Source organism: Myotis daubentonii, chromosome 18, assembly GCF_963259705.1.
Source record: "Myotis daubentonii chromosome 18, mMyoDau2.1, whole genome shotgun sequence".
Taxonomy (NCBI): domain Eukaryota; kingdom Metazoa; phylum Chordata; class Mammalia; order Chiroptera; family Vespertilionidae; genus Myotis; species Myotis daubentonii.
The window spans coordinates 5,676,509-5,695,929 of NC_081857.1; the positions used below are offsets into that span (position 1 = coordinate 5,676,509).

The 19,421-nt window shown below is 46.0% G+C and overlaps 1 protein-coding gene across 4 annotated transcripts in view; it reads right to left on the minus strand.

The window, feature by feature from the left end:
- Nucleotides 1–19,421, minus strand: part of RNF115 (ring finger protein 115) — a 74,974-nt gene that overhangs the window by 4,543 nt on the left and 51,010 nt on the right. For all 4 annotated transcript variants that reach the window (XM_059673448.1, XM_059673445.1, XM_059673446.1 and 1 more), the window contains 5 exons: nucleotides 10,995–11,206; nucleotides 5,064–5,132; nucleotides 3,621–3,693; nucleotides 2,436–2,529; nucleotides 397–512 (listed from right to left, as the gene is read on the minus strand). In XM_059673448.1, coding sequence (XP_059529431.1) covers nucleotides 397–512; nucleotides 2,436–2,529; nucleotides 3,621–3,693; nucleotides 5,064–5,132; nucleotides 10,995–11,206 — 564 coding nt within the window. The remainder of the gene's footprint in view (nucleotides 1–396; nucleotides 513–2,435; nucleotides 2,530–3,620; nucleotides 3,694–5,063; nucleotides 5,133–10,994; nucleotides 11,207–19,421) is intronic.

The window sequence follows — 19,421 nt, forward strand, 5'->3', positions numbered from 1 at the left end:
TAGAGCAGGGGCCAGAAAATTTTCTCTGTAAAGGGACAGGTAGTAAATATTTTAGGCTTTGCAGGCTAAATACCACCTGTGTCACAACTACTCAGTGATGTCACATGAAAGTAGTCAGAGACAATTTATAAACAAATAAAGCATAGCTGTGTTCCAATGAAACTTCACTTACAAAATCAGATGATAGGCCACAGTGACCTGTCGGCTATAGGTTTGCTAACCCCTAGTTATAGCCAAACAGTAATTTAAGAAACAGTAACGGTGTTATTAAGAGTTAGCCGGGGACTAAAATCTAATCTGCATGAACAATTAACTACACCCTTACACTGAAGCATTCCCCTGACAAGATGTGACTGGCATAGATGCCCGTCACAGAGGAGAGTTGTCTGTGCTCACCAGTTCCAGCCACGGCACAATACAACTGCTGTGAAAGAAGTGGTTGCAGGGTAACTGCCGGACTTCCTCTTCAGCCGTGTAATCTTCTTTGCACACTGGACACTCTAAACCCATATCTGTTAGAGGAGGAAATGCCTTTTAAAGTAAACAAGCAACAAGAAGGAAGAAAATACTAGCCCGATTTCTTTAACAACCAAAGGAATGCATAAAGAAAAGACACAAGGGCATCCAAGGTGGAGGCAGATAGGAAGCATGAGCTTTATTTCAAAATGGGGTTGGTGGTAACAGACTGGGATTTGAAAAGGAGGACTGATGAATGTGCCTACTGATTGCATTCATCTGATAAGACCTACTTTTCCATGTAAAAGGTTGGAAGAAATAAACTAGGGCTTAGGCTAACTGTTAGGTAAAACAGGAACATCGTCCCAATGTGTGACAGACTTCTGGCAGTTTCTTCTTAGGACCCGACACTGGAAATCTGTCCACCACAATCGAGGGACTCCTCTCAGTCATCTTAGCTGTTCCAGTTCAGTTTACCCTATTTTCCACATTAGGCATCCTCTTCCAACACGGTTGCCCAAAGCCCTCTGAACAAGCTGTAGTTAAAAACTGTACCAGCAGGTGGTGCTGCAGAACTGCAAAGCTCTAGGGCAGCTCCAAGTCCAGAGACAGGAAGCCCCCTTCTCCTAGGGCACCAGCCAGTCTATTTCCCCTGCAGGATCCGCTGTGTCCCACAGCGCTCAAGGCAGTCGGAGTAAGACTTTCCACTTAGTAGACGCACTGCTTCCTCTTCATTCCTACCACCTGTGGGCTAATTCTAGCTGTTACTTCTTATGCCTCGTCTACGGGAACAGCCTCCCAGGTTGGATCCCTACCCCAGGTCTTTAACTCTATAAATATATACACTTTGGGATCTGCTCATTTCCCCTTAATACCAGCTCCATAGCACGCTCCAATTCATCTTCACTTGGATTCCCAGCTGGTGCCTCAAAAATCAACAAATTCAAAATTAAAAATATTATATCGCCTCCTTACCAAACCAGGGCCTGTTAACAATCCCTCATTCCTGATAATGCCAGCACCACCTCTGTAGTTGCAAAGTTGCATTATCTTAGAATCATCTTTGACCTTTCCCCTCCTTCAATCAATTATGCAATCAGTGATGAATGCCTTTCTCTTCTGTATCTACCCTTTCCTTTCTGTCAGCCTTGTCACCATCGCCCGAACCCCACCTAGATGCTGCAACAGCCCCTCACATTCCTGTTTCTGCTTTCTTCCCCTTCCAATCTACTTTAGACACCACCTCCAAACTAATCTACTCTGCAGACCACTTAAATTCCCTTATCCCTCCATTTGAGGGTCTACAAAACTTACCTCTCCTCAAAATATTCACCGCTCACTACTCTGCCACAGCTTCAATGTCCAGCATGACAAGATCTACCCTTCCTATCCAATCATACCTCCCAAACCAGATTCTATTTCAGGTCTGATAAGGTCAGACCTGATTCAGACACTATATCCATGCAAACATTTGTACATTGGTTCATACTTTTCCTGAAATAGAATGACCTCTCTAAGGAGGCCCGTCCTACCTTTAAAATCTGACTCTAAATGTGTGGGGAAAGAAACTCCCAGTCCAAAGTCATGTCCTTTATCACTAAATTCCTCCAATATTATAAATAAAATATCTATTCCTAATGTACCTAACTATAGAGTTGATATAAAACCAATTCCCAGACTCTCATTTATATCTTTTCCTATCTCCCCAGAGTCAGGAAGTAGCATCTGCTCAACAGTATTTTTTACACTGTTATCTAATTATTTGGAGAGTTTTGCTTCCCCTGGTAAATTCTTCAAGAAATCAAGTCTTATGTATCTTTGTACCACATGGTAATTGCTCATGGTACCTAATGAAGAGTAGGTGCCTTCCTTACACGGCACCATGGTAGGAATTTGAGGAGTGCCATAGGTTCACTTGAAGATCCTTAGTACAGGAAGTGCTGGAATTGTAAACAGAAGATGACGGAAACTGAACCTACCAACTTGTTCCTGAGTTACTGTCACTGTTGGAAGAGATGTGATCTTTTCCTTGTCAGCTGGGGGAGGCCCCGTGTTTTCCAGCTGTCCTAAAAGCTACAAAAAAAGAAAAAGAAGTGGTGAACACCTAACTATCCCTGGGTAACGAGTTGCTCTAGCCAGAACAAACAGTGCAGATATTAGAAGTGTTAGCTGCTCTTACTTCTGTAAAGGCTCTGAGAGGCACAGGTTTCCTCTTACTGCCGCCATAATACTCATGACTGCTTTACAATTTCAGAGACATCTGTATAAGTCTACAGACAGACCCGATCATTGCAAGGCCCGCCTTTGGGCACAAAGCAACTTTAGAGGCAGCAAAAGGGTTGTGACATCATGAATAAAACTAAAGCTTAACACAAAGTAATACTTAACTGATCCAAAAACTTCATTCTGCTGGAAGGAAGAAAAGGGTGGGAGTATGGAAAGTAGCATAAGGTAAGCCAAGAAATTGGTAAATACTGCCTATAAGATTTCTATTCAACATGCTTTCTATTCTCAGCAATCCACAAGGGAAATGAAAAAAACAATTAAATTAAAATTAACATTAACAAGTGGAAACAATTATCCATGGCATGGGAATATCTTTTTCTCTGCTTCCTTGCCCTACTTGCTCCATCTGGCAGAAATCCCTGCTTCAGCACATGAGACCTTCCTTTTTTTGTGAAGTAACTTGAAAATAGGATCCTTACAGGCCTGAACAAGAGGCCAAAAATACAAAATACTGTTTAAGAAAAGGCTTTTTTTAACTGATTTTTTTTTTTTTTTTTGAGAGGAAGGGAGAGACAGAGACCATCAACTTGTTGCTTCACTTATTTATGCATTCACTGGCTGATTCTTGCATGTGCCCTGACCGAGGATCAAACCCACAACCCCGGAGAGTATGGCAACGATGTTCTCTGAGCTAACCAGCCAGGGCAAAAAATCTTTTCTTCCTATGGAGGTGAAGCGATCTTCAAAAAAGGTCTTCAGATCTAGAAGATACATGGGTACTGAGCTAAACCAGCAAATCATTAGTAAAATGAAAATCCACAAGCTCAAAATATTAGGGAACGCAGAGGGACTGCCATTTCAGAAAGTAGCAGGAGAGCAGGAAGCCTGTGGAACCATGAGACACACTGAACAGACACCTTCAACAGGCAGCTCCTCACCTGGGTGACAATGGCATCAAGCCCTGTTTGACCCCAGGCATAGTCCCCAGGGTTGGAGTGCAGCATCCCGCTCCTAGACATGAGATGAGACAGACAGCATTAGATGAAGTGACCAGGCTCCGCCTTACACCACAGAAACACTGGCAGAGGGATCCTGCTCTCTCAGACCTGCAAAGTCACTAGTTCTCTAAAATCAAGTGGCAAAAAAGTTCTCAGTATTTCCAAGGTCAAACAGATTATCCAGACAGTCTCCCATTCTGTAGGAATTTTTCCTAAACTGAATGGAATAAAATGTAAAGCCACTTGAAATACCACATGACACACAAGAACAAAAGGATTCATTGCCTGTTGGTTAAGAAAAGTTGATCTTCTCTGTGCCCACTTACATTAAACATAGATGGAGCAGCTTTCTAAGAGTTTTTCCCTCATGACTGGACAAAATCTGGAACAGACCTCGCCCGTGGTTCTGAACAATGAGGAGCTTTCAAGTAGAAGCAGCCATCGCAGTCTCTCTGAACCACAACTTAAAACAATACAAAAGAGATTTGGCAGTATCTCTCTGTGGAGCTGCTGGTGCATGGCCCTGGTTGACGGAGGGAATATGTTTAGAGAAACTAGAGGTTAGAAAATAGAATAACTGTGTGGATGAACTGAGGTCACTCTAAGCAACGAAAGGCTTTTGGGGGCAGAGCCAGAAGTAGCAAAATAATTGTCCAGACAACACCAACCATATGTAAGTGTCACTCTGATACTGAATTATAGTCTTGTTTCTTCTGATGAACCTTCTTACTTAGAAAAAGGGATTATGTTTTCAATTTCAGAGATTCTTAAGGAATAAAATCTTCCCATATGATTAGGAGAAACCCACAAATCAGATAGTTACCAAGCCTGGCAGAAACCTACTCATTCCCCACCTCAACACACTCCAGAATCAGACACATCCAATGCCCAGACAACCTGGGGACCAGAATGACTCTTGTGAGCCTGAACAAAAAATTAAGTTCTAATTCACCCTAGCCGGTTTGGCTCAGAGGACAGAGCATCAGCCTATGGACCAAAGGGTCCCGGGCTCAATTCTGGTCAAGGGCATGTACCTCGGTTGCAGGCTCCTCCCCAGCTCGAGCCCTGGTCAGGGGCGTGCAGGAGGCAACCAACTGATGTGTTTCTCTCACATTACTATTTCTTTCTGTCTTTCCCTCTCTTCCACTCTCTCTAAATATCAGTAAAAAAAAATATCCTTGGGTGAGGATAAATAAATAAAGTTTTTTTAAAAAAAGCTCTAATTAAGTTTGAGCTCAGCAAATAATGGCAGCCTGCCAGCCTGCCAATCACATCTGTATATTCACCTATGAAGCTCTTTCTCTTTCTTACCATGGCACAGATACTAAAGTTAGCTAAAATGATGCTACTCCAACAGAATAAAAAAGGCAATTAGTTACTTACCAGGTAAAAGGGGATCCACCAGGAACTGCAGAATTTGCAAAGAATCCTGCAAAGATCTGCTGTATTATTCTGTTGGAAAAGAAAAAGTTAGGTAAGACAACAGACTACTGAAAGTACTCTACAAATATCCATGGCTGACCAATCAATCCCACCAACCCCTTCTCCAAGCCACTATGGCTTTTCACTATTATCTATATACTACAGGCCCAGAACACGAAATTTATGCACGGGGGCCGAGGGGGCCGCCTCAGACCGGCCTGCACCCTTTCGCAGTTTGGGAGCCATCGGGGGATGTCCAACTGATGGCTTAGGCCCGCTCCCCACAGAGAGTGGGCCTAAGCCGGCAGTCGGACATCCTTAGCGCTGCCGCAGAGGCGAGAGAAGCTCCTGCCATCGCCGCTGCGCTTGCCAGCCGTGAGCCTGGCTTCTGGCTGAGCGGTGCTCCCCCTGTAGGAGTGCAAAGACCACCAGGGGGCAGCTCCTGCATTGAGCGTCTGCCCCCTGGTGGTCAGTGTGTATCATAGCAAATGGTCATTCTGCTGTTTGGTCAATTTGCATATTAGCTTTTTATTATACAGGACTAGAGGCCCAGTGCACAAAATCGTGCATGGAGGGGCTCCCTCAGCCCAGCCTGCACCCTCTACAATTAGGGACACCTTGGGGTTTGTCCGACTTCTGGTTTAGGCCCAATCCGTGGGATCAGGCCTAAACTGGCAGTCGGACATCCCTCTTGCAATCTGGGAATGCTGGCTCCTAAATGCTCACCTGCCTGCCTGCCTGATCACCCCTAACCCCTCTGCCTGCCTGCCTGCCTGATTGCCCCTAACCCCTCTGCCTGCCTGCCTAATCACCCCTAACCTCTCTGCCTGCCTACCTGATTGCCCCTAATCACCTCTGCCTGCTTGCCTGAGCACCCCTAACTGCTCCCATACTGGCCTAATCGGCTCTAACTGCCCTCCCCTGCAGGCCTGATTGCCCCTAACTGCCCTCCCCTGCCAGTCTGGTCTCCCCTAACTGCCCTCTCCTGCTGGCCTGATAGTTTCCAACTGCTCTCCCCTGCCTGTCTGGTCACCCCTAACTGCCCTCCCCTGCAGGCCTGATCGCCCCCAACTGCCCTCCCCTGCCAGCCTGGTCTCCCCCAACTGCCCTCCCCTGCCAGCCTGACCACCCCCAACTGCCCTCCCCTGACGGCCTGGTCGCCCCCAACTGCCTCTGCCTCGGCCCCCACCACCATGGCTTTGTCCAGAAGGAAGTCGGACATCCAGAAGAGCGCTGGTTGACCTGGTCTAATGTGCATATTAACCTTTTATTAGTATAGCTAGATTATATAGGATAGGATTGCTTAAATGGGGGGAAAGCCTTTTTCAGCAAGAGGAGATGCTGTTGGCAGACAAAAACACTGGACTGATAGTCAGCCATATGCACTATGCTGCCAAACCGGTCATTAAAAAATTGAACCGCTTTCTTACACCTTACACCAAACAGCTGTTGCCCTTAAAACCCCTCCTCAGCCCCACTTTAGGTTCTGCCTTCATAGTTCACCCAGATTAGGTTCTGACTGGTTGGTTTCTATGCCAGTCAGCATCAAAACCTCCCCCTCCTAGGCAGTCATTGGCTACTGACACTTCACCCAGATTTGGTTCTGATTGATCGGTTTCTATGCCAGTCAGCGTCTCTGGGCCTATCTCTGGGCCTGATCAAAGGGCAGGGCTGATCAGCAGCCCCACAGAGGCCCGGAGAGAAACAGAGACCCGGCTGCTGGTGAAGTCCGGAGAGAAAGAGAGAGGCAACGGCTGATCAACAGCTGCCACTGAGGTTGCAGATCAGACCCTGCCTCTCTCTCTGCAGGCCTCTCTCCGGGCCTAATCCGCAGCCCCCTCAGCAGTCAGTGTTAGGTCGAGCCTTAGGTCCTAACAGATCCTGGCTCGATAGATAGATAGATAGATAGATAGATAGATAGATAGATAGATAGATAGATAGATAGACAATTAGATATTTGGCAGATACTACCTTAACCAAATGGTCAAACTTAACATTAGCCATGATAAAACAAGCTGATATCTTGTGTCCCTTAGTTGTGATACACTGAGAAGGGTACATCATTTATTTGGTATTCTTGCCCAGATATTTAATCTGAATGAAGACACCCAAATAAACAGACATCTTAAAACAAAATAAAAAACTAGCCTTGATTCCTAAGACTAAGGAGGGTCACAGGTGGATTTTCCAGGTGACAGCATGAACTAGAACCCTAGTCGCCAGCTAGCATTAACATGTAATACATGTAAGCAAATAAGCCTACAGATGATTCCAGTCCTTTGGTCCTAGACATAATACAGCTGAGGCAACTATCTCCCCATTCCCTATTCAAATTCCTGACCCAAAGAAACTGTGAGAGATAATACATAATTACCGATTCAAATCATCAAGTTTTAGAGTAGTTTCTTATGCAGTAACAAATTACTAATATATATTCTAATAAGGCAGGATCTCAATTTTCCTCAGCAGTACCTGATAGGGTTATTCAAAACATTAAGTCAGCTAATGAATGCCAAGCCTGGCACAGTATGCTTCCTGAATGCTAGTTAATAATATTACTTCAATTTGCAGAGTTAGAACTATGGTGGAGGAATGCATAAGGGCTTTGAGGAGAGCACAAAGAAAATGCATTTGATACAGTCTTGAGGGTCATGGGAGACTTCCTGAATTCAGTAAAGGACTGATTTAATTGGGTCAAAAAAGCAGTGGAGGTATTTCAGACAGAGAAAACAGATTAAGCAAAGATACAGAAGCATGAAACAGCATGATAACTAAGTTTTGTATTGGAGCAATACAAGCAAAGGCACCAGGAAAGGAGGCTGCAGAGCTTGGGAGGATTCAAACACAGAAGGCTTTGTATCTTAGGTTATGGACCCTGTGCGAATGGACTTTAAGCAGGAAAGTGATGGCACAGATTTGAAAATGTAGGTGATAATCCTGCAAGGATATTACGGATGTAATTTAAGAATGATAAAGCTTTAGCCCTGGCCGGTTGCTCAGTGGTTAGAGTGCTGGCTTGCAGAATGAAGAGTCTCTGGTTCAATTCCCAGTCAAGGGCACAAACCTCAGTTGCAAGTTGCCCAGCCCTGGTAGGGGTGCGTGCAGGAGGCAACCAATCAGTGTGTCTCTCACACATCACATCAATGTTTCTCTCTCTCTCTCTCTTTCTCTCCCCCCCCCCCCCCCCCCCGTCCTTCCCTCACTCCCTCCCTTCCACTCTCTGGAAAAGGAATAAAAAAAAATATTCTCAGGTGAGGATTAAAAAAAAGAATGATAAAACTTTAAAAGAGACAGAAGAGTTAGGAATCTAATGCAGTAGTGCAGGCATGCAAAAGATGTGGATGTGTGCCCAGGCTTTGTGGCTCAATGGCTGAGTGTCGACCCATACACCAAGAGCATGCTGATTTGATTCTCAGAGCACATGCCTGGGCTACAGGTTCGATCCCTAGTAGGGGGAGTGCAGGAGGTTTTTGTCTCTCTCTCCCCCTCTCCATTCCTCTCTCTCTCTCTAAAAGAAATCAATACAAATGTATTTTTTAAAAATAAAAGAAATAAAAATGTGTGGATGTGAACTAGGGGGGAATGGTTAGACAATATAGAAGTTGAGAAATAGGAAATAAAAATTAGAAAGACTTAATGTCTGGATATGTGTCTATAAGAGGGCTGGGTGAGACAAAGATAGGATTCTAGGTCAATGCCTGGGTTTCTAAACTGGGTAAAAAGTTGTACCTCCAATTAAAATCAGAAATTTTAAAAAAAAAAGATCCGATTTGGAAGAAAAATTTAGTTTCCATCTTCCTGAGTTTGGAGTATCTATGGAACATCCAGATGGAAATGTCTAACAAGGGGTTATATATTCAAGTCTTAAATGAGGGAAAAAGGTAAAGACAGAAATACAGAGCGGGGAGTCTTTAGTGTCTAGGTCAGGGGTCCTCAAACTACGGCCTGCGGGCCACATGCGGCCGTCGAAAACATTTATCTGGCCCGCCGGGTGTTTTTGCCACCGCTGTGTGCATAGGAATTTGTTCATAGTTTTTTTTTAAACTATAGTCCGGCCCTCCAACGGTCTGAGGGACAGTGAACTGGTCCCCTGTTTAAAAAGTTTGAGGACCCCTGGCTAGGTAATTGTTAGAACTACAAGAGAACCTGAGGACGCCGGAGCTTATAGAGCAGCGGTTCTCCCCCAGGGACATTACTGCTCCCAGGGCAGTGTCCGCAGGGTGGGGTGAGGATGTGGTTCCTGCATGTATAAGGGAAGAGCCACTGGTGCTGCTAGACACACTCCCATGCACAGATGGCTCCATACAAAGAACTATCCAGCCCAAAATGCCAAAAGTCCCAAAGCAGAGAAACCCATCGTAGCATAAGAGGAAAAGCAGAATAAAGGAAACATCTTGGGAAAACAAGTATTTAGTAAGTATCCACAAGAAGGAAGTCAGAGAAGAGGTAAATTTTAAAAATGTAATATCATGAAAGTCAGAAGTAGAGAATTTCAAGAGGAGGGAAAAGGCCAAAATTATTGAATTCAGTGAATTAGGCCCACACAATAAAAATTTTAAGTAGCCACTGAGTTTGTATCTAGAAGGACACCATGGATTTTAGTGAGAAGAGGGCCAGACTATAGGAGTATAGGAATAATGAGATGAGAAATTTTTATTGAAAAAGGAAGGAAGTGAGATTGGGTAGTAACTAAAGTAGTGGTTCTCAACTTTGGCTACAATCAGAATAACCTCAGCAGCTTTTAAAAATGACCCATGCTGCCTTAGCCGGTGTGGCTCAGTAGATAGAGCATCAGCCTGTGGACTGAAGGGTACAGGGTTCAATTCCAGTCAAGGACACATGCCCGGGGTTGTGGGCTCAATCCCCAGTAGGGGGTGTCCAGCACTCAAAACGATTTTTTAAAAATATATTTTATTGATTTTTTACAGAGAGGAAGGGAGAGGGATAGAGTTAGAAACATCGATGAGAAACATCAATCAGCCGCCTCCTGCACACCCCCCAATGGGGATGTGCCCACAACCAAGGCACATGCCCTTGACCGGAATCGAACCTGGGACCCTTCAGTCCGCAGGCTCTATCCACTGAGCAAAACCGGTTAGGCGAGTTAACTTTTAATGTAAACTGATATAACCACATGTGGCTAGTGCCTGTTGTATCAGATAGTACAGTTCTAGATTCAGATATCCCTGGGTTCAAGTTCTGGATCTACCACTGATCCCGTTTTCATTTCTGTGAGTCTTATTATTACGTAAAATGAGAATAACAATAGCAGCTACTAATTCATATGGGTTAAATGAGATAAGCTGATAAAGTACGAACACAATCCTATGCATAAGGAAAATATTTTTTTAAATTGTTTATTGTCCCTAGTAAATGGGATCCAGGAGATAAGGAGCCACCACGCAATAGTGTGACTCACATGTATCCCCAGTGTCTAGTACAAATGCTGTAGCATAAAAGACTCAATAGACATTTGTTGCATGACTGTTTTTGGCAGTCATAAGATTCTATGTTTATTCCTATTAAATTTCATTTCAAGTCCATTGCTCCAATCTGCTGAGGTCTCTTTGAATCCTAATGTCATCCAATATATTGATAGCCCTTTCATTTGCTTCTGAATTTTTGATAAACCTATATTAATCTGAGACACTAATAAAAATGTTAACCAGAGACCTATATCATTAGTTTTATTACCCTTTAGCTATTCATCATTTGTTACACGGTATGAGTTGAGTATAGACATTCAATTTAGCTTCATTTTCACTCTGTTTATATACCTCCATCTTGTCCACAAAGGTAGTAAGTATGAGACCCTGATAAAGATTAGATTAAGGCAATATGTCTTTCATTGCAACTGCCCTTAAAAAGAACTTAAAACAACTGTGCACTCACCCTTCAATTGCTGGGGATCTATCAGGACGAGTGCTTCCTTGTGCTCTGTATCTCCGAGTCATTGGCAACCGTGGAGGTCGACTTGGTCCCCAGAAGTCAGTGTGAGTTTGGTGACCTCTCTCATTGGCTCTATTATCTTGGTCCAGTGCATTGCTACTTAGAAATGGTCTAAAATCTTGTATAATCATCGTGTGGTCCAAATTGCGCCAGAACTAATAAAAAACAGAAATAAACTACGTTATAGTTTTAAGAACAGGAAAAAGAGGAAACAGGAGGAAGAAATATTGAAAAAAGAAAGGAATAATTTTTATACTTCAAAATTCAGCAGCTCAAACTAAGGTATAAAATTGAAGCGAAGTTTTTCAAGGACATGAACAGGGAAGGGGGGAAACGTAGATACTGTGAAATTTAATTTCCTTCATACAGAAACAACAGGCCAACAGCTGACCTCCTTTCTTAACAACGAACTCATATCCACATGCCTCTGACCAGTTACACCCCCTCCTGAAATAAAAGCATGAGACAAAGGTGATCATAGGCTTTTGTCCTAAGCACAGTCAATCATTTAGATCAACATTATAATTCTGTGTCTTAATGACATCCACATTTTCACTACAGGATAATAGAAGATTTAAATAAAATAGATGTATTTACACACTTGTAATAAAGCACCATCAGCCCTAGCCAGTTTGGCTCAGTGGACAGAGCATCGACCTGCAGACTGAAGGGTCCCAGGTTCGATTCCGGTAAAGGGCATGTACCTTGGTTGCAGACTCCTCCCAGCCCAGCCCAGGCCCTGGTCTGGGCACGTGCAGGAGGCAACCTACTCATGTGTCTCTCTCACATCAATATTTCTCTCTGTCTTTCCTTCTCTCGTCCACTCTCTCTAAAAATCAATGGAAATATATCCTCAGGTGAGAATTAACAAAACAAACAAACAAAAAAAGCACCATCACCACAAAGTGGAGACAGATATCTATAAAATAATTCTCTTGACCTAGATGCTGCATCAGAAAGGGGCAGTGTCAGAGTTGTGTCAAAGCAGTGCAGAAATATCAGGTAAGACCATTCTTGTAAATACTATTATCATTAAAAAGATGTTGGTGGTGGTGAGGTGGGGGGGGGGGGGGGGAGGGGGGAGTGCCTGTTGGCTTTGACCAAAGAATCACTAAACAAAGAGTGAATGAAAAAACAAATCACTTCTGAAATAACTTTATTTATCTGTACAACAGGTATTTTGAGAGTTCCACAGAATACTACTTACTCTACTCCACCCAAGTATATAACCCCAGTCATATTCAGGTCTCTTTGTTTTGTTTTTAAAGTTTAAATGAAACAAAAAAATTAATATTCTATATAATCCTATATACTAAAAGGCTAATATGCAAATAGACTGAATGTGGGAAAAACCGAACAACTGGTTGCTATGACATGCACTGACCACCAGGGGGCACACGTGGACCATGGCGGGCGTTGGCAGCAGGCAGTAGAGGGCGAAACATGGCTGGCGTTGGCTGCGGCGGGATGGTGGAGCAGGTGAGCGGGGGCGTCAGAGCAAGGTGGGGTGCCGGTAACTGTCATTGGGGCGAGCCTTTGGTGGTTACTAAAAATTCTTTGCTCCCCCATGCCGTGGTCCCGCCCAGTGCTCACACCTGCTGCTGGCGCCGGCCCTGCTTGCACCCGCAGCAGGCGCTGGCCCTGCTTGCACCCACTGTTGGCAACCAGCGCTGGTCCCAATCACTCAGTGCCATCAGCAGGTGCGAGCAGGGCCGGGACCGGCAGCCCGTGGGAGCGGCGGTGGCAGGGGTGGGGCTGCCGGCAGGCAGGGGACCAGGGGCAGCGGGGCCATGGCAGGAGGGGACAGGCAGGGGCGCGAGGATGGGCCAAGAACCGCCCCTCTGCCCACCGCAGCCTCATGGCCCACAGTTCCTTTCAAGGTGCACGAATTTGTGCACTGGGCCCCTGGTATAGATGATAACGGGGACATAAAATTGCTCAGCACATGACCTTAGGTCTTAAAGTTTTCATAGCCCTCAATTCCAGACTGACCCTTTCATCTGGAGACCCATACTAGCATGTTATTTCTTGCTTTTTTTCCAGTTAACCATTTGCTTCTTATTTTTCAAGACTTCCTCCAATATAATTTAAAAATATAGCCGAAACCGGTTTGGCTCAGTGGATAGAGCGTCGGCCTGCGGACTGAAAGGTCCCAGGTTCGATTCCGGTCAAGGGCATGTACCTGGGTTGCGGGCACATCCCCAGTAGGAGATGTGCAGGAGGCAGCTAATCGATGTTTCTCTCTCATCGATGTTTCTGACTCTCTCTCTGTCTCCCTTCCTCTCTGTAAAAAATCAATAAAATATATATTAAAAAAAAATAATAAAAAAAAATAAAAATATACAACGTACTACACAAAGTGCAATATATCCTCTATTCACTCTGACCAACCCCTACCCATAATTCTACTCACCTACTGGCAGTTTAACACATTGCGTACCGCATAGAAATCTCTAAGACATACGCCAGGGACCGCACGTTTTTGGGCAAACTGCATGTTATTTAAATCATCATAATGCACTTTAGGTGTTGTTTTTCAATAATTATAACATTTTTATTTACAAAAACAATTAAACAATTAAAGTTCCTAGTACTTTTTTAACGTATGGTACTTCATAAAACATTTTCCTCTATGAAGAGGGACCAAGCAAAATTTACGTAAGTATCTAGATTCGCTCCTTTTTCCATGGGCGTGAAAAACCAGAACACTCATGAGCAGTCCTTAACAGATGGCGTGCAAAACACGAGAAAACTCCTGAGCGGTACAAAATGTGTTAATTTGGTGTGTAGAATTCCAGATCTTTAAATATGTATTTGTGTACATACAATTACTAGGTTTTGTAACACAAACACAGACTCATTCATTCACTTAACAAATTCTTGTTGAGCATGTACTATGTCCCAATCACTTTTTGGGAACTATTAGGATATAGCAGTGAACATAATGTTATAAAACAAAAAACCTCAGCCTGGCCCATGTGGTTCAGTGGTTGAGTGTCGATCTATGAACCAGGAGGTCACAGTTCGATTTCTGGTCAGGGCATATGCCTGGGCTGCAGGCTTGATCCGCAGTAGGGGGCATGCAGGTGGCAGCTGATTAATGATTCTCTCTCATCATTGATGTTTCTCTCTCTCTCTCCCTCACTCTTCCTTCCTCTGAAATCCATAAAAATATCAAAACAAACCACCCTAACTAGTTTGGCTCAGTGGATAGAGCGTCGGCCTGCGGACTGAAGGGTCCCAGGTTCGATTCCAGTCAAGGGCATGTGCCTTGGTTGTGGGCACATCCCCATTGGGGGGTGTGCAGGAGGCGGCTGATTGATGTTTCCCTCTCATCGATGTTTCTAACTCTCTATCCCTCTCCCTTCCTCTCTGTAAAAAAAAATCAATAAAATATATATTTTTTAAAAAAAGCAAAGCAAAACCCTCTGCCCCAATGGATTTCATTTTCAAGTGGGAAGAGACAGACATACATGCTCCCAGCTCCAAAAAAGGGAAAGAGCACTCTGTATGTTAGATAGTAATAAATGCTATGGAGGGGAAAAGGTCTGCACTGACTCAGAACACACATACTCAGATCATTCTTTCAACAATAGAATAGCATACGTGTTATATGTTTTATATAATTAACATTTTTATTATTTGACTAGAGGCCCGGTGCACAAAAACTTGTGCACTCGGGGGGGAGGGGGGTCCCTCAGCCCGGCCTGTGCCCTCTCGCAGTCTGGGACCCCTCGGGAGATAACGACCTGCTGGCTTAGGCCTGCTCCTGGGTGGCAGAGGGCAGGCCCAATCCCTAGGTGCAGCCCCTGGTCAGGCTCAGAGCAGGGCCGATTGGGGAGTTGGGGCACCGCCCCCTGTCATGCACAGTGCAGGGAGATTGGGAGGTTGTGATGCCACCCTCAGTCACGCTCAGGGTAGGGCCAATTGGGGGGTTGGAGCACCGTCCCCTGTCACATTCAAGGCAGGGTCGATGGGGAGGTTGCGGTGCCACCCGCTGTCATGCACAGAGCAGGGCCAATCAGGGGGTTGGGCACTGCCCCCTGTCACTCATAGAGCAGGGCCCATCAGGGGGGTTGGGGCTCTGTACCCCGTCACGCACAGAGCAGGGCCCATCAGGGGGTTGGGGCACTGCCCCCATCACACACAGAGCAGGGCCCATCAGGGGGTTGGGGCACCGCCCTCTATCACCCACAGAGCAGGGCCGATCAGGGGGTTGGGGCGCCGCCACTCTCACCCTCAGGGCAGGGCCGATGGGGAGGTTATGGCTCTACCCCATCACACACAGAGCAGGGCCCGTGGGGGGTGGGGATTGGGGAGCTCCCCCCTATCAGGCACAGAGCAGGGCTGATCAGGGGGTTGGGGCGCCTTCCCCTGTCACGAACTGAGCCGCAGGGCGATGAGGGGGTTTGGGCGCTGCCACCTGTCACGCTGATCCCGGTGCTGGGAGGCATATTACCCTTTTACTATATAGGGTAGAGGCCTGGTGCATGGGTGGGGCTGGCTGGTTTGCCCTGAAGGGTGTCCTGGATCAGGGTGGGGGTCCCCACTGGGGTGCTTGGCCAGCCTGGGTGAGGGGATGATGGCTGTTTGCAGCTGGTCACACACCCTTCAGGGTTGGGGTCCCCACTGGGGTGCCTGGCCAGCCTGGGTGAGGGGCTGAGGGCTGTTTGCAGCTGGTCACACACCCTTCAGGGTGAGGGTCCCCACTGGGGTGCCTGGCCAGTCTGGGTGAGGGGCTGAGGGCTGTTTTCAGGCCTCCCAAATGCTCCTTTTTTCCTTTCTTTTTTTTTTATTCTGGGCCAGCTTTACCTTGAGGCTTGGCTCCAGCTCTTAGGCCTCCGCGGCTGAAAGTAGGTTTCTGGCCTTTGCTTACAATGTTGCGAATCTGCTGGCTGAAGCCGGGCGGTATTTGTTACATTGTTTCTTAAACTGCAGGCTCAGAGGCCTGCAAGGCAGGTAGGGAACGTCGGAGTCCTCCGTCACTGAAGCAAGCACACCTCATGTTAGTTTCAAGCTGCCTGGCTGCCGGCCGCCATCTTGGCTGACAGTTAATTTGCATATCTCGCTGATTAGCCAATGAAAAGGGTAGCGGTCGTACGCCAATTACCATGTTTCTCTTTTATTAGTGTAGATACATGTAAAATAACATAATAAATGAGGTATTAAGAAAATACAACAAAAGATGGCGAATAGGTAACTGCGGCACCTGCTTTTCCCCACAACCATATCAAAATTACAACTCAAGTACAGAACATCTCTCAGAACCACCTAAAATCTAGCTGATCAAAAGTTCTACGACTCAGGATACAAAGAAGCCATTTCAAGACTGGTAGGAGGGGCACAGACACAGATTGGGCTGGTGCCACACCGCGTGGTGGTTAAACATCGGGAGGGAAATCTGGCTGTGGAGAAACACCCTGAGGAGCAGAGTCCCAGCCCCACACCGAGCTCCCCAGCCCAGGGTTTCAGTGCCAGGAAGATATGTAAACTCCAATAACTTCTGACAGTAAAAAGACCAGCGGATTATAAAGAACTGTAGCCTACCAGCAGATATCCAAATGTAAAATTCCAGCAAACGTGATTTTGAATAATTTAACTTTCAAATCTAACCCAGCAAGTTTAACGGCATTACGCAAAAAGCACAATTCAAAAATCACCAATTAATGAACTTATTTTGTTTCCAAAAGTTATTTCTTAAAACGCCACGCTCAGGATCTGCATAAAGTAGGACATAAAAAATAAAACAAGGGGAAAAAAAAAAACACAAAAAAACCAGCAGAGATTGTGGCTGAGAGAGATGGAGGGCTGCTAGAGCCCAGGTGTCCTCTTAAAGGGTCCTTAGGAACTTACTTGGGCTCACTCACTGAGAGCTCCACAGCTAGGGCAGCAGCTCGAAAGGTGCCAGTGACGTATGGTGAAGAACTGAATTGTCCAGCAAGAGTTGGAGGGGGGCTTTACCCCAGGCAGTACAGGCAGAGAATAGTTTCTTTGCTAAATCCTCCCCACACAAAGCGGTCAGACGGCCACTATATGTGAGTCCCCATCAACCAGGTTAACAGTGCTCCTAGTGCTGACAATTCTCTGAAACCGCGCCACACCCACATGCAGGCCCACCCCAGCCGTAGAAACGGCCTATCCTGGCTCATACTTGGAACTTTCCAAAAATCTATCCAAGGTTCACAAAACTCAAGGAGCATCTGGCCTCAGCATGCCCCCTACCTCTTGCTAAGTGGTTGCTGGCATTAGCGGCAACAGGCTTTAGTTTGCAGCTTGGTCTCTCTGGACACCTTCAAGGCCAGCAAAAGTTAGCAGCCATCTGAAAATGGCTTTGTTCTCATGCCTGGTGGCCCAGTCAGGGCACTGATAGTGGATGATTTGGCCTACACCTCCATGGAAGCCCCAGAGCTAGTGCATCCAGCTTCATTCACATCATGTCGAAGCACCACCCAAACACCTGATGAGCAACACACTTAAGGGATGAACTTGGCAGGTTCCTGGGCCCCACTGATGTGAGTTCTGTTCCATGGGATTGACCCCTGATAGCAGATCCTCCACTGTGGTCTCGGTCAGACCTAGCAACCAATGGACAGTGTAAAGAGCCTCTGGGACAACTTCAAGCATACCAACATTTGTGTCATGGGGGTGCTGGAAGGAGATGAGAGGGAGCAAGGAATTGAAAACTTACATGAAAAAACAATGACAGAAACGTCCCCTAACCTGGTGAAAGAAACGGACATATAAGTCCAGGAAGCAGAGAGAATTGCAAACATATCAACCAAGGCCACTCTACCCAGCAGAGCTATCATTTAGAATCAAAGGACAAAGAGCTTCTTCCTGGACAAGATAAAGCTAAACAAGTTCAACAACAACCCAGTACTACAAGAAATGTTAAAAGCTCTTGAAGAAAGAAGATAAAACATACAAATAATAAAATGGAAATAAGTACTTATCTATCAATTACATTAAACGCAAATATATTAAACTAGAGGCCAGGTGCATGAGTGGGGTCCCTCTGGGTCAGTGGTCGGCAAATTGCGGCCCCTTGAGTGTGGTTCTTCCACAAAATACCATGTGCAGGCGTGCACGTACAGTGCGATTGAAGCTTCGTGGCCACACTCAAGGGGCCAAAAGAGCTGCGTGTGGCTCGCGAGCTGCAGTTTGCCGATCTCTGCTCTGGGTGGCCTGCAGGGATCGGGCTGAAACCCAGTCCAACACTGCCTGCAGCTTCTACCTGCTGCTCCCGCTCCTCTGGGTCCCACTGTGCCTGCCGCGGGCTCGCACCCGAACAGTCCAGATCAGGAGAGGCTTGCGCTGCACCAGCAGCGCTTGCCAAACATGAGCCTTGTGTTTGGCACCCTCCCAAGGGGAGTGGCCTGTGGCATCGGATCAGGCCAAAACCGCTCTTCAACATCCCCCGAGGGGTCCCGGATTGCGAGAGGGCGCAGGCCAGGCTGAGGGACCACACCAGTGCAAGATCGGGCCGTGGAGGGACCATGGGAGTGCTCCAGGGCGTGTCCGGCCCATCTCACTCAGTCCCGATTGGCCAGACCCCAGCAGCAAGCTAACCTACTGGTCAGAGCATCTGCTGCCTGGTGGTCAGTGCACGTCATAGTGACTGGTTGACCAGTTGACTGTCTGCCCCCTGGTGGTCAGTGCACATCATAGCGAGTGACTGAGCCACCTTAGCATATCATTAGCATATTATGCTTTGATTGGTTGTTCCTTTGTTCTGCTGTTCGGTCTATGTGCATACTACCATTTTATTTATTATATAGGACTAGAAGCCCAGCGCGCAAAATCGTGCGGCCCCGCTCACCCGTGGGCACACCACCCATCCACCCGCCGCGCTCGCAGCCCTACCCACCTACACGCCCATGCTGGCCTTTGATCATTATGGCATTAAGGTCACGGGCTTTTGATATATATATAGATGCTCCAATCGAAAGACGTATGATGGCTGAATGCATAACAAAACAAGACCCTTCCTTACAAGTGCAGTCTACAAGAGACTCACTCCAGATAGTAAGACACACACAAACTGAAAGTAAAGGGATGGAAAAGATATTTCATGAAAATTATATCAAAAAATTAAAAAGTTGGGGTAGCAATACTTATACGAGACACTGCAGACTATATATTTTTTTACTTATCTTTACTGTTGTATTACAGATGCCCCCTTTCTTTCCCCATAGACCTCCTCCACCCACCCCCACCAGACTACACTCCTGGCCTTCACATTATTGTCTGTGTCCATGGTTTATGCATTTGTGCATGTAAGTTCTTTGGTTAATCTCTCCCAACACAGCCACTTATCCCTGCCTTCTCTCAGAGATTTGTCAGTCTGTTCCATGCTTCTATGTCTCTGGA